The sequence below is a fragment of the Chaetodon trifascialis genome, chromosome 4, assembly GCF_039877785.1.
Source record: "Chaetodon trifascialis isolate fChaTrf1 chromosome 4, fChaTrf1.hap1, whole genome shotgun sequence".
NCBI lineage: Eukaryota > Metazoa > Chordata > Actinopteri > Chaetodontiformes > Chaetodontidae > Chaetodon > Chaetodon trifascialis.
Window position 1 is genome coordinate 1,349,259 of NC_092059.1, and position 13,146 is coordinate 1,362,404.

At 44.7% G+C, this 13,146-nt stretch overlaps 1 protein-coding gene across 1 annotated transcript; it reads left to right on the forward strand.

Annotated features, from left to right (window-relative positions):
- The first annotated feature begins 2,434 nt into the window (after positions 1-2,434).
- Positions 2,435-10,874, forward strand: ntmt2 (N-terminal Xaa-Pro-Lys N-methyltransferase). The gene is made up of 4 exons (XM_070961709.1): positions 2,435-2,633; positions 6,507-6,679; positions 9,138-9,390; positions 10,618-10,874. The coding sequence occupies exons 1-4, from the start codon at positions 2,435-2,437 to the stop codon at positions 10,872-10,874; spliced, it is 882 nt and encodes a 293-aa protein (XP_070817810.1).
- Positions 10,875-13,146: the final 2,272 nt, after the last annotated feature.

Sequence of the window (13,146 nt, forward strand, 5' to 3'; positions counted from 1 at the left end):
GTCCACCACTGATGAAGAGGGGACCTCCACAGTTATCAGGATTCATCCTCTGAGGACTGAACAACTAAAATGTCATTTTGTTCCTAAGAGACAGAATTTCTGCACCGAGTGGTGACCGAATGAGCCGTTGAACAACGTTACTGTCCTTCGAGCGAGGTCGCTGACGAGGCAAACAGGAATCTGACGTGCATCTAATGCAAAGACACCATTTGTGACTACCGTCGCTGCACTGTTTGAGAGGAGCTGAGCTTTGTTTAATGATCTTAGAGTCCATCTCACGCTGTCTGTCCTACGGAGTCCTTCAGAGGTCACGGTGGGAAGGTTTTGTCTTCAGCTCACATTGACTTTCTTTGTCTCATGACACCTAAAATCATTAACATGCAACTAATATCACAGTCAAATGTAGAAACTCGTCCGTGTTATTTAAAGAGGGAAGCAGTTTGGTCGAAGCAGTTCTTCCTCTTTTAGAAAGGAATGTGTCTGATGTGTGAAGTCACAGCAGCCGGCCGGTGAGCGAGGGTTCGATAATGCTGAACATGACCCGAAGTGAGGCAAAAAAGAACGCCTGTCAGGTAACCTGACGCCCGCTCCAACTTTCCTTTGACTATTTATACTTTGTTCAGTCCAACAAGTGATTCTCTTTGGCTGAACTTCATCACTTGAGGCTCAGCCGCAGTCAGTCTGCGCTCTGCTGTATTCTTATATTTCACTATCAGCACTTTGGCTTCCTCCTTAAAACAATCACACAAATCTCCATTTTATCAGCTGATTCAAAACAAGATAAAACTGCAATTAAATTCTTGTGTGTCAGGATCCTGAATGGAGAACAAATGAGCCGAATGACAACAACAGATTCAAGAAATATGAAATAACCTGTTTAATGAAGGCATGCACTTGCAGATGTTACTTTTGTTTTAATGAAATCAGACTTTTCCAGCGTTTCTCATGTTAATTTTGAAAACTTCATGAACACAAACTCCAGCCACATATCCAGTTAATTAACGTTACAAATAAGAAACTGATGACAAGTGTGTAATCAATACTGTAACTTGGTAAATCTGCTCTCAGAGGATCTGCTTGTCTCAGCACCGGTCAGTCCTCACCTTGAGACAGCTGATGTCACTGTGCTAAATTTATCTTGTGGCTCATGATGCATATATCTGAATATTATTTGTGTTAAGGGTCAAAATAAGCAGTATTATCTGGTGACTGAGTGATTACTGATGATATGAAGAACACAGTTTGTTGTTGTTGGACAGAACGATCTGCTCATAGTTTCAGTGGAGACGACATAACTGAGACACTTGGACAGTTTCAGCCTCCACAGGCTCAAACTAAACAAACAAAACGTGAAACTCTTCAAACTCAAAGGACGAAAAAGTTTTCATCGTTCCATTTGAGCTGCAGCCGAGCGGCTTTCTTTTTGAAGGATAAATCAGAGATGATCTTTGGTCACAGCGAAGAACGACGACTTCAGACGAAACACGACAGAATCAGAAAACACACAGCTCAACTTTGACTTCAGCTTTTTGACTTGTTTTCCTCCTCAAGCCTAAAAGATTCACGTGTAGAGAGTGAAGATGAAAAATATGGATCTGCAGTGACTCCGTTAGCTCTAAGCTAATGTCCGCAGGCTAGCAGTGTCAGGCGAGGGTTAGCAGAGGTGCTTCATGTGCAGTCATACGGTTGCTGGTTGTAGTTCGGTAGAAAGAAAACAGTTCGTACGTGAAACAGGCTCTGAGGATCGTCCTGAGTGAGCAGTCAGGGAGACAGTTTGCTGAGTTTTTCAGGGCTATTTTTTGGCACTTTGAGCAAAACGAGCAGAGTGCCATGTAGTTCCATTCTGCAGCCGAATGCAGATCTATAAACAGCACCATAGTTAAGAGCCTTTTTTTTTTATTTTAGGGTGGACAGTCCCTTTAATTTACAAGACAAAATAAACCCATGTCCACTCCGGTGTGTTGGAGAATAGGAAGACTCGCAGCCGAAACTGTAGCTTTGTTCTCTGGTGTCTGAGGAGCTGCCAGCACGAAACAGGAGACGTGAGCACAAAGACGAGAAGACGCTGCTAATTTTAGGACCACATAATGTGGCAACAAGAGCCTGAGGGCAGACGTATGGACTCTCATCTCCTGCAGGAATTTGCAGCCTGAAGTTGGTTGGCCTCTGCGACAGCATGCGTCCCTCCACGCCCCAGCTCCCCCCCCTTACTCCTCCCCAGTCAGCGTCCCGAGCAGGTGATCTGTAAATCTGGCGGGACGTCCTGAAAAAGATCTCTGCCGATGTCTCGAGCGCTGGCAGAGACGTGTTGAACGCTCAGCTCGACAGATATAGCAGCAGCTGGAGAAACAGGGCTGTGACCACCGAGCGTGACTCTCCTCTGCCGCCACCGTCACACACCTTTGGGATAACAGCGAGGCCACAAACAGCCAAAATGGAGATTTCACTTGAAGATGATGGCAGCCACTCATCACCTAACTTTGACTTCAAGGGCGCTCACCTGGCGTTCAGGGACCGCTGGAAAGAGACAGACGACACCATGTGCCGCCACAGCATGTCCTTCCACCTGCACCACACGCTGAGGAGCGACTTCTTTGCCAGCTACCTGTACCTGCTGGAGAAGACCCCTGTGGGTAAGAAGAGGTCCACCCTCACACTGTCCAGAGGTCCACATTTACAGCCTTTCATTGACCCCTGACTCCATTAACGATTGGGCAAAGTTGAAGAAGCATGATGGAGGTTTACATGATTTGAGTTCAACTCACTTCACGCTGTTGAACATCGTAGGCTTCATGAATTAATATTCATCAGAAGGTACTGATTTGATTGGAAAACTGTACTGCATTACCCACAATGACACCACGAATAACAGCCCAATGATGAGAAAAACCACAGCAGACAAATTTCACCTACATTATAAATCAAGTATACTTGTTTTCGCATCAGAAGCTGTGTGGAGGTTTACGATGCTTTCTGCCCTTTGTCGGGTCAATCTGCTGCTAAAGGACTCTGCATGGACTCAGACACATCTTTGAAATGTAAACATACATGAATGTTGTTGTTGTTGTTTTCTGTCTTCTTGCATTAAAGCAGCTGCAGGAGCATCAGAACGCTCTGAGTGCTGCTAATAAGAGCGCTAAATACCCAGTTTCTCAGTGTTACTGAAAACTTGACGTTACTGCAGGTTTCAGTCCTTACTTCAGGATAAATACGTGTCAGCTGATAGTTTACAGGACAGTTGAATGTGGAACCATTGTCGCATTAAAGCAAAGCTAAACCTTACATTTGATAAAAAGAATAAAACGCAGCCTCGTTGGTTCAGAGCACTCAGAGGTGTTCCTTGATGAGCTTTTGGTGGCAAACGTTAATGAACTTCAGCGGGATATTTCGGGCTGTCTGTCAATGCCTGCATGCATGTAGAATTTATGACTGCGTGTGTCGAGGTGATCCGTACGTTCTGTCAACATGGCGTCCTGAGCGGGCGTCCACAGGAGAATCACGGCTGTGTTTGAGCGCATGAACTGAGCAAAATCTTGGAAAATGAAGTGAAATTTCCATCATCTTGTTATTGTCACCTGCTCAGCAAACTGACATAATCTCTCTTAAACAAAGAACACCATGTCAGAATCAAACAGCTTCTCTCATTGAGAGCGCACACAGCGAGGTGGAGGCCAACGTGGCGTTCAGAGCCGCTCCATCACTCTTCAGAATGCTTCATCCATTTTCCTTCATTGAACGCTTCAGCTTCTGTGATCTGTGCAGGATGTTCATTCCTGAGCCTTACAGGTGGAGGTGGTCAGAGCCAGGCCAGCTGTTCACCTCTGCCTCCAATCCTTATGCTAAGCTACAAGCTAGGCTAACCTTGTCCTCTGCACTTCACACAGTCAGGAGATGGATCTCGATCTCGTGTCTCAGATTCATAAAGAATGATTAAAGAAATTCTTAAAGTGAGAACATTGAAATCCAAAATCTTGTGTATATTAGAGCGGATGAAATGTTGGGAATGTGTTTGTTTTCCGTCCAGATGCTTCATACTTTGTTCTTACTGAGATGCACCACAAACACAGCAGGAAACATCCATTTGTCTTCACACGTGCTGCTCAGTGAACTAACGAGCCGATAAGCAGCTCCACCGTGTCAGTGGGCTCCTCCTCGCTCCTCCTCGCTGCTCCTCCTCGCTGCTCCTCCTCGCTCCTCCTCGCTCCTCCTTGTTCCTCCTCGCTGCTCCTCCTCGCTCCTCCTCGTTCCTCCTCACTCCTTCTCGCTGTAGAGCCTGATCTTCTCCGGGTTGTTCATTCGTCCATCATGAGACCACGAACAGCAGAAACAGGAGATCCTGACCTGATAGTCATTCTGGCTCAACGACGCCTTATTTTCTTACCACTAACCTGATCCCAGGCCCGTTAAAGGCATGGCATGTGGAGCATGACAGCGCTAACTCATGTCAGTCAGTCCTATACATGACAGTCAGATCATTTACAGCCACGGCTGGAGGACATCAAATATGGACTTTGTCTTGTTTATGTCTTAATACAGTAAATTCATTCTAAAGGAGTAGACCTAAAATAAACATACTGTACACTCGTTGGAGGGTATGACTGGATTTAAATTTAGGACAAGACATCGGAAATAAAGACTCATCTTCCAATTTAATCAGAAGTCTTCTGTTACACTGAAGGTCAAACGTCAGCTTCTAATGAAGGTGTGAGATAGAGGAACATGGAGGCCGTGCACTGATACTTCCTTGCCCCCCCCCATCCTGCTCTGTGTTTCTATACTTATCCTTCCTCTGAAAGCCTTCCTCAGACGTCACATGACATGTAACTGCCTGCTTTAGATGATCCAATAAACCTGATGCCACGACAGAGTCCTCAAGCGTCTCCTGGCACCTGCCTGGAGGGTGATGGCAGGCATTGTCTGTTCTACACCTTGTTTTTAGCGTGACGTCCAGGTGCTCAGCGATTCAGTCCCTCTCTTGGCTCCTTGCCCCATCCTGGAGGAGGGAGTCCAGCTGGAAATAAAGCCCCCCTCCTCACCCCCACAAGTGGTTGGACTTGAGTCCGTGACCCCCACCTCCACCCGTCTACGGCCGGAGCATGTCACCTAAGCCTTCAGACATGCAGCGTTCATTCTGCGGGATTTATTTCAGCTCAGCAGAACTGAAGCAGAGGGAGGTGGGACGCGTTTAAGAAGCCCAGTGTTGAGTTTCCTCATGTCACAGTGTGTTATGACATAAGAGCGCTGTAGTAATGCACATAAGTGAACACTTCCAAAACAATATCAGGCATGGACTGAGACTGCTGTGGCTTCTGCTGCAGAGGTGTCCTTTGAGGTTCACGGCTTCCCAGCAACATCAGCCTCCTGCTGACTGGTGACCTGAACAGCTTGTAAATGCACAACATCAGAGATGAATGGACCGAACGTTGTCTTGTCTCAGGTAACAGCTGAGCGCAGTGTAAGAGCAACGCAGCACGTCCTTATTTATAGTTTCTGGTATTCAAATTATCATTCTACATTTCCTTTGAGGTTGTAAACAGAGTTACACTCCACAAAGAGCAGTCGTGTCCTGTTGTACTGTTGGATACACACTTTGACAGCGTGCTTATTGCCTGAGACTGCAGTCACATTAGATTTGGTAATCATCCTTAACATCCTGATTTGTTTGCTGGTGGTCATGCTGGTCAAGCTGGTTGGATTTTCATGGTCTCCAGAGGATAAATCTTACCCCTAAATTCACAGGCTGCATTCTGCTGCCAGTCCATCGAGCCGGACGTGACGTCAGCTGCAGGAAGTGTGCAGACTCTTCTTTTCTTTTTATTTTCAATAATTTGAGTCTTAAATCAAATTGCTACTACCCATTTTCATCTTTAAATTGATTTACCATGCAGTCACACCACCTCTAAGGTCTGCTCAGTCTGAAGACACATCATCACAATCAGGCTGTGCTTTCCTTCTACCACTAACTTTATTTATTTTACATATTTGTTGATATCATTGAGGGTTCTCTCAGCGTTGGCTTGGATTTGATGAAGTCTAATATGAAATTGCTGCAGTATGTATTAAAGAATCGGTGTGTTTCCAGGTGTTGGGGAGAATTTCTGCATATGTGAAAAAAGATGAATTAAGTTTTTGTGTCAAGTCTGTTTGGAAGAAGTGATCTTACAGAACCTGAAGCTGCTGTAGCTGCTACTAGCATAACAGCCTAAACTCCCATTGAGTTGCATTGTGGGTAATGAAGTGCCAGGCTTTACATCTGAATGTTGTCTTTGTTTAGCCTCTTCTCACCTGTGACAGGTGTTGCCACAGGTGCAGCAGACTTTCAGCCAGAGGAAAACGGTGTAACATGCTTCTCTAAAGTGACCTGTGAAAGTGTCACGATGACCAGCGTTGAGTCAATCTGATTTATAAATCAGTAAATTAATAAAATTAATCTTCTTTGGTTCTGTCTGATGTGAAACGACACACCTGTGCACTCACTCTGCTCTCTTGTCTGCTCGTGTCCTCAGTGAAACTGTTCCCAGTCACCTGTGAGTACATCAAAGGAGAAAAGCAGTTCTACTACAGAGCTCAGCAGTTCTACGCAGACGTCCCCGCCTCGGAGGAAGGCATGATGGGAGATTTTGTGGAGATAAGCAACGTTGATCTGGAGGGCTCCCGGCAGTTTCTGAAGAGGTTTGTGGTGAGTCACGAGACATTAACTCACACTGGGTTTCCACGTCTGCAGTTCTTCATCATCCTGACTGTCTTCGTCTTGTTTCACGTGCATGGCAGGAGGCCTGAGCGACACGACGCCAGCCCATAAACACCAACAGGTCTACAGAACGACCCGAGGCAACAGCTGTTCATCAGTTTGTTCTGAGGTCATCTTTTACAAGCACTAATTAGTTTACAGTGGAGGAGGAGGAGAAGTTTCTGAGCGCCTTCTGCTGGGAAACATGTAGAGTCATAAATAACGAGTCGTGTGTAAGCGACCTAAGAGGACGCATCTTAAAGGGAGAGGTGTCAGAATCTGGTCTTGACACCTGTAAAGCGGTGAATTTTCTGTGTTTTTGAACCTCCTCAAACTCGGTGTCTCAACATGTCTTTATGCACGCACACGTGTATCTTTGTTTGTTCAAGCCAGTGAATGTCAGCGTGGACTACAGGAGGCTTTTTTAGACGCTGGGAGAGTCCAAGTGCTAATTCAGGGGAATGGGTTTGGCCCAGAGACCGGGTTATTTAGAGGATCAGTTTTACAGGAGCTCTAATTATAAACTGCTAAGATTGGATGCTTTAAAGGAACTGCAGATGGCTAAGTGGCTGCTTTTGCACTGGTGCTAATGTAAACACAACAGCCCTGATTTAACACAGCTCAGTTGTGGTGCCGTGTTCACCGCTACTATAGTCTGCTAAATATGTTGAATGTCAGTTTTCTATTCTCAGCACGCAGCCCGCTCTGTCTGCAAAGAACCATGAAAGCTTAGAGGCGTATTACAGCAAACTGCATCTACGTTACTTTGAGTTATCGATGCAGAAAACACTGTCACAGATTGATTATTTTCATTATTGATTAAACAGTTTGGTTAGTTTATAAAATGTTAAAGAAAAAAATGGTTGATCAGAGCAAATTCTTTAAGTCCAGAGTCAGAGAATTTTTGCTTTTAAAACAACTAAGACAGTCAACCAATTAGTAAAAGCTTTGCTGAATAATTTCTCTTGACTGAGTAACTGATTAACCAACCAGTACTTCCATCTCCAGTGAGCAGCAGTGGGCTCCGACTTCAAGCCAGTGTTCACTACGACAGAAGCACCAGGCATCCTGACATGTTATCAAAGAGCATTTTTGCATCTCTAAACTTGAGGATAACCTCCAAACTTAAACCAAATGAAAGCTGTGAAGCAGCCATAAAGAGTTTAGCTGTGAGTGGCTGTCTCCTGTGGCTCTGAGCAGAGATGTGATTGGATCATTGTAAGTCAGATCCAGAGTCACTTTTCTTTCCATATATTTTAGATGTTGTTGACGTGGTGGTTTTATGAAGTATTGATTGTACATTATACAAAGGAGAAACCCAGGAAAAGGGGAGAGCTGGCAGGTATGTTAGTGGAATATTGTATTACAGTAACATCTGGGTTGAAAAACAGCAAATCTTTCTTTAATCAATCCTCACAGCCACGTGACACAGCATGGCAGCCAATGACCTTTGAAACGCTGCACGGCATTACATAACGAGGTTCAGGAGCTCTGTTTCACGGCACCTCACACGGGTGATACATGTCTCAGAGTGATGTGAGGCTGAAGCTGCTTCAGGGCTCTACATACAGCTGCTTACTCAGTTAAAGCTGGTGATGTTTGCTTTTTGTGTGTGTGCATCAAATGTCCAGAAATGCAGTTTTAGCTTCTCGTGTACATGCAAAGACCCTGAATGATGGATCAAAGACACCTAAAGGGTTCTTTCTCTTCCACCAACGCTTCCACAAATGTGTGGTGGGCTACACATCGCCCTCTTCCATCATCTCCTCCTGGCTGTGAGCAGCTCCTGTTTAAACCTGACATCACCATTAAAAACAAGTGTGGGTGAAAAAGATTTAGAATACATCCAGATTAAACTGAGCTACATACAAACGGAGCAATATGGCAGTAATTCACTGAAACCAGGAAGCCTCGTGTAACAAGCGCACACAGCGCTCCTCGGGGCCCCATCTTTCATACAATCACACACTGGGGCCCCTGATGCTGAGGGGTTGGAGTGAGGTCAGAATACCAAATGAAAAGGGTGAAAAACCAACATGATTCAAGTGAGGTGACTTTTTGTTCCCTCCTGGTAAAGTTCATGGTTTCGCTGCCCTGAGGAACTGAGGTCTACTTGTTTGTGCTGTCGGTGCTTTTGAGGTACAGAGGCCTGACATCTGGAAACACCCAAAGCAAAGAATAGACTCCTTCGTGACTTATAGAAATGGTAATAAGATGCTGCAGGGAAACTGACGTTTTGTTTTCTGTGAAACATAAATCCAGCTCTTCTTTTCATGGTTGCCTCAGATTTATTACAAACCATCTTCAATTGAGGCATTTTACTGACGATCCTCTGGAATAGATAAACCTTCAAAAAAGGTTGCATTTTGCTGTAGTTGTGAGTAATTTCTCCCCGCCTCCCCCTCAGGGTCCTGGTAAGGCAGGAACACAATGCGCCCTGGACTGTGGCTGCGGGATCGGCCGTGTGACCAAAGGCGTCCTCCTTCCTGTGTTTGAGAAAATGGAGATGGCGGACATGATGGAGCACTTCCTGCTCCACGCACACGAGGAGTACCTCGGCGACGATGCTGACCGCATCGAGACCTACTACTGCTACAACCTGCAAGAGTTCACACCTCCAAAAAACAAGTATGATGTCATCTGGATGCAGTGGGTGGCATGTAAGTCCAAGAGAGATCTCAATTCACAGCCTGCTCGTTACTGAGGTTAAGTGTATCGAGATACATGAATTGTCATGTATTGTTATGACTACATGCACAGGCCAAGTTGTGCCTTTGTAGACCTGTAGAGTGGTGCCATGTCGGGTTAATGAGGAGAGATTCCCAGCTGTCTTCTTTCAACCACACCACCAGACAAAAGGCTGCCTTTGGCCAATTCAGCAAAACCAGATTAGATTTTATACCAACATGTTGCTAATTAGTTATTCCTATGTGCCTGGGAAAGACTGTAGTTATGGCAGGTAAATGTGTTTGTGGTTAAGCAACTGAAACATTATGGAAATAAAACAATAAGAGTGAAAGTCGGATATGCGGCATGTCCTTCCACCGCCCTCAATACACAACTGGCCTGCGACCTAAAGAGTGCACGACTCATTGACACTAACAGCTGCAGGATCGTCCCATGTGAACACGATTCCCATCAATACTGAGCTGTTTTTAGGTAAGACTACTACTGATTTCCATTTCCTGACTGCTCAGAGGCAGAACATCTTCGGTGCTGCTTCCTCTTCTTCTCTGATCACTTACTGGATGGACGTTGTGCTTTTGCTTGACTGATTTCTGTGGTACCATTTGGACATTGATGCTTGTCCAAAGTGCTGATTTGTATCTGAGTTGCTGCCTCAAGTGAAGGAGTTCCAACATACTTGGATCTTGTTCACCGGTGATCTATTCCGACTGTCACCTGGTCAAGAGCTTCAGATAGTGTCGGAAAGCCTTTGGGCAGGATGAGGATCATGAACAATCAGAAGGAGCTTGAAGTACATCACTGTTACTGCTGCAGTTTAGGAGGCTCAGCATCTGACCAGGAAACCTCCTGGATGCCTCTCTGTGGAAGTGTTCTGGACACGTGAAGACCCAGAACACGCTGGAGAGATGATATCTCAACAGAGCTGGAAATGCCTCGGGACCTGTCAGGAGCTCAAGGACAAGGACTTCTGGCCTGTTTGGATGAGGAAGAAATGAAAAGATAATATTTCCCTTTTTAGTGTCAGTGCCTGTATTGGCCCCAAGATTGTGGTCAACAGATGCATGAAGCAACATAACCTGTTTTTAAGTCAAGTGCTGCTGACTCCATTTAGTTTAGGTGTACATCAGTTTATTTACAGGTATCTCAGCTGTGGTTGGTTGATTATTTTGTCTTCATTCCTTTTCTGTCTTTCTCCTCAGGCCACCTCACAGACAAGGACCTGCTGAACTTCCTGATTCACTGTAAGAGAAGCCTGCGTCCAAATGGCGTCATCATAATAAAGGACAATATGGCTCGGCAGGGCTGCAAGCTGGACCCTATAGACAGCAGCATCAGCCGCCACCTGGACATCATGAAGTGCATCATCGGCAAGGCCGGCCTGGAGATCCTGGCCATTGAGAAGCAGGAAGGCTTCCCCGAGATCATCATGCCTGTCTGGATGATTGCTATGAAATAGAAGTGACGTTAAGTCTGAGGAAAATCGAACCTAAAGCTGAATTCAAATGTTATTCCTCTTTTGTTTGAATCTAGATTTGTGATCAAGTCTCTGAAAGCTACACCAACACAGACAGAAATCTTAACGATGTCATTGGGAGATAAATCCTGAAACGGCGGTGTGGATGGCGTGAAGGCAACAGAGGTGATGGATGTTAACTTTCTACAGCAGCACACTGTACGTCCACAAAGCTGTAATTTATTGCCAGCCGACCACCTCCGGGTTTTGTATCTTGATGACCTGAAACACAGACGGTCAGTTCTCTGGAGTGTAACCTGGAGAAGCTTGTTCCTGTTGGGATCCCTGGAATAACATGTGGATTCAGATTTACTCTTTGGTTTCTCCTCTGAGTGAATGATTTATTTCAGTTTTTGACTAAATCCAACATGTTTCAGCACAGGTACGACATATCAGAAACAATATGAATCTTTAGATTTGTTTTAAAAAGTAAATGGCTTTATATCTTTGAATATGGTTAACGTGATCTGTATCTGGCTTCTGGATCTGGATAATGACACCTGATCACAGGCCTTTGCAATTCATTTAATTTAATAAGGCATTTTTCCTGCATTGTGATCAGATCTCTACGTTAGGCAGGACGAGCTGCTGGACTAACATGCTTACCCAACAGGCAGAGAACCACAACCTCATCCAAGGCTAATGGTCAGCAGCATTGCTAACCGGGCTAATGTCACTTTAGCTGGCGTCAGACCAAACATTAGCTGCTACAAGTACAACACAGCCCAGTTTGTGACTGAACCGTCCGCGGTCTACATACCAGGTTTTAGTAAGAAAGACGCACGTGTGGAATAAAAGGACCTCTGGCTCCTGGGTTTGGTTTGGCAACGTGCAGCCAGCCGCACATGTGCATTAGCATTTCTATGAGTGTTCCTACTGACCCAGTTACTTTACATTAGGATGATGTCACACAAATAGAAATGTTTTCTAGGCTCTGAGAAGGTTTTCCATACATAACCCAAAAATAATCAAATATGTCCATGGAGTAAAAATTCAGAACACAGAGTGATAATTTAGCTTGTTTGAGCTTCATGGCTCTGGGGAAAAGGCCTTTTCATGCAATACTGGGACAAATCTTCTTCAAACTGTGGCCACAGATTGATTTTACACTAAATCACCTCCAGGTGGGGTCTAGCCAATCGGCCTGTATTCCAGGTGTAACGCTGAGTTTGTGTACATCTGGATTAACCCGTGCTTTTCCAGTGAAGACATCCAGATCCAGATCACATGTTAATGCCAGGTGGAGGAGGGGTCTTAATGTCACCTTTCTATAGTCTGTAGCTCACTGTTCACTTCTGATTGCAGTGGAAATGATGGTCATTCAGAGCAGGTTGGACAGGTGTAAATATTAAGTCAGTCTTTGTGTAAGTATGTGTTTTATACTTTTGCTTGTAACATTGCATAAGAATAGACATTAACAGAGTTTTATATGGATTTCTTCTGTGTGATTCTTCATGTGTAGTGCTTAAATTTAGACCATGATTGTAAGTAAATAAGTATTATTGCAAAATTTACTTGCTTTGAAGAACACCATCAGTACATTTCCATGCATCTTACTGTATGTTAGCTTCCTGCACACAAGCTATAATGACATGTCAAACTTGGGTGTAGTTTTATGATTTTTGAATACTCTTTTCATATGTAATGTATTTCTTCCCATGGTCCAAACGAAGATTAATAGGATTACAGACTGGTAATCACTGTTCACTATTACAATCAAGGCTGGATCATAAATGCTGACCAATTTTCCCTAAATATTCCTACAGTATGGCCGTCCACACCCGACAGTGACCGCGCTGCAATCTTCTGAGTGGGCTCCAAACACGCAGATAATTGAGAGCCTCTCAAATCATTATGGTAACTCTCCTAAGTATTATTACTATTATTTATTTTTTTTCCAGAGCAACAGTAGAAGCAGCACATTGTTTTGGGCTAATGACTTTCAGCTGGGCCCCTGAGGTGGATGGTGGGGCTGATTATTTCCTGGTTTTGACAGACAGTGCCTGCTTTCATATCTGCCCTGGCTTCATTTCAAGCCTGTCAAATGTTGTCTGCATAAAACACATCCAGGAGTCGCCTCAAATATTCAGCATTTGCGTGCGTAAGCGCTCGACGGGAGCAGAGCGGAGTTGTTCCTCCCTGAGCTTTTCATGAAAGGATAGTTTGTCAATGAGCAGACTGGCACTGAGAAAGTACAAAATCATCAAAGTGTTGA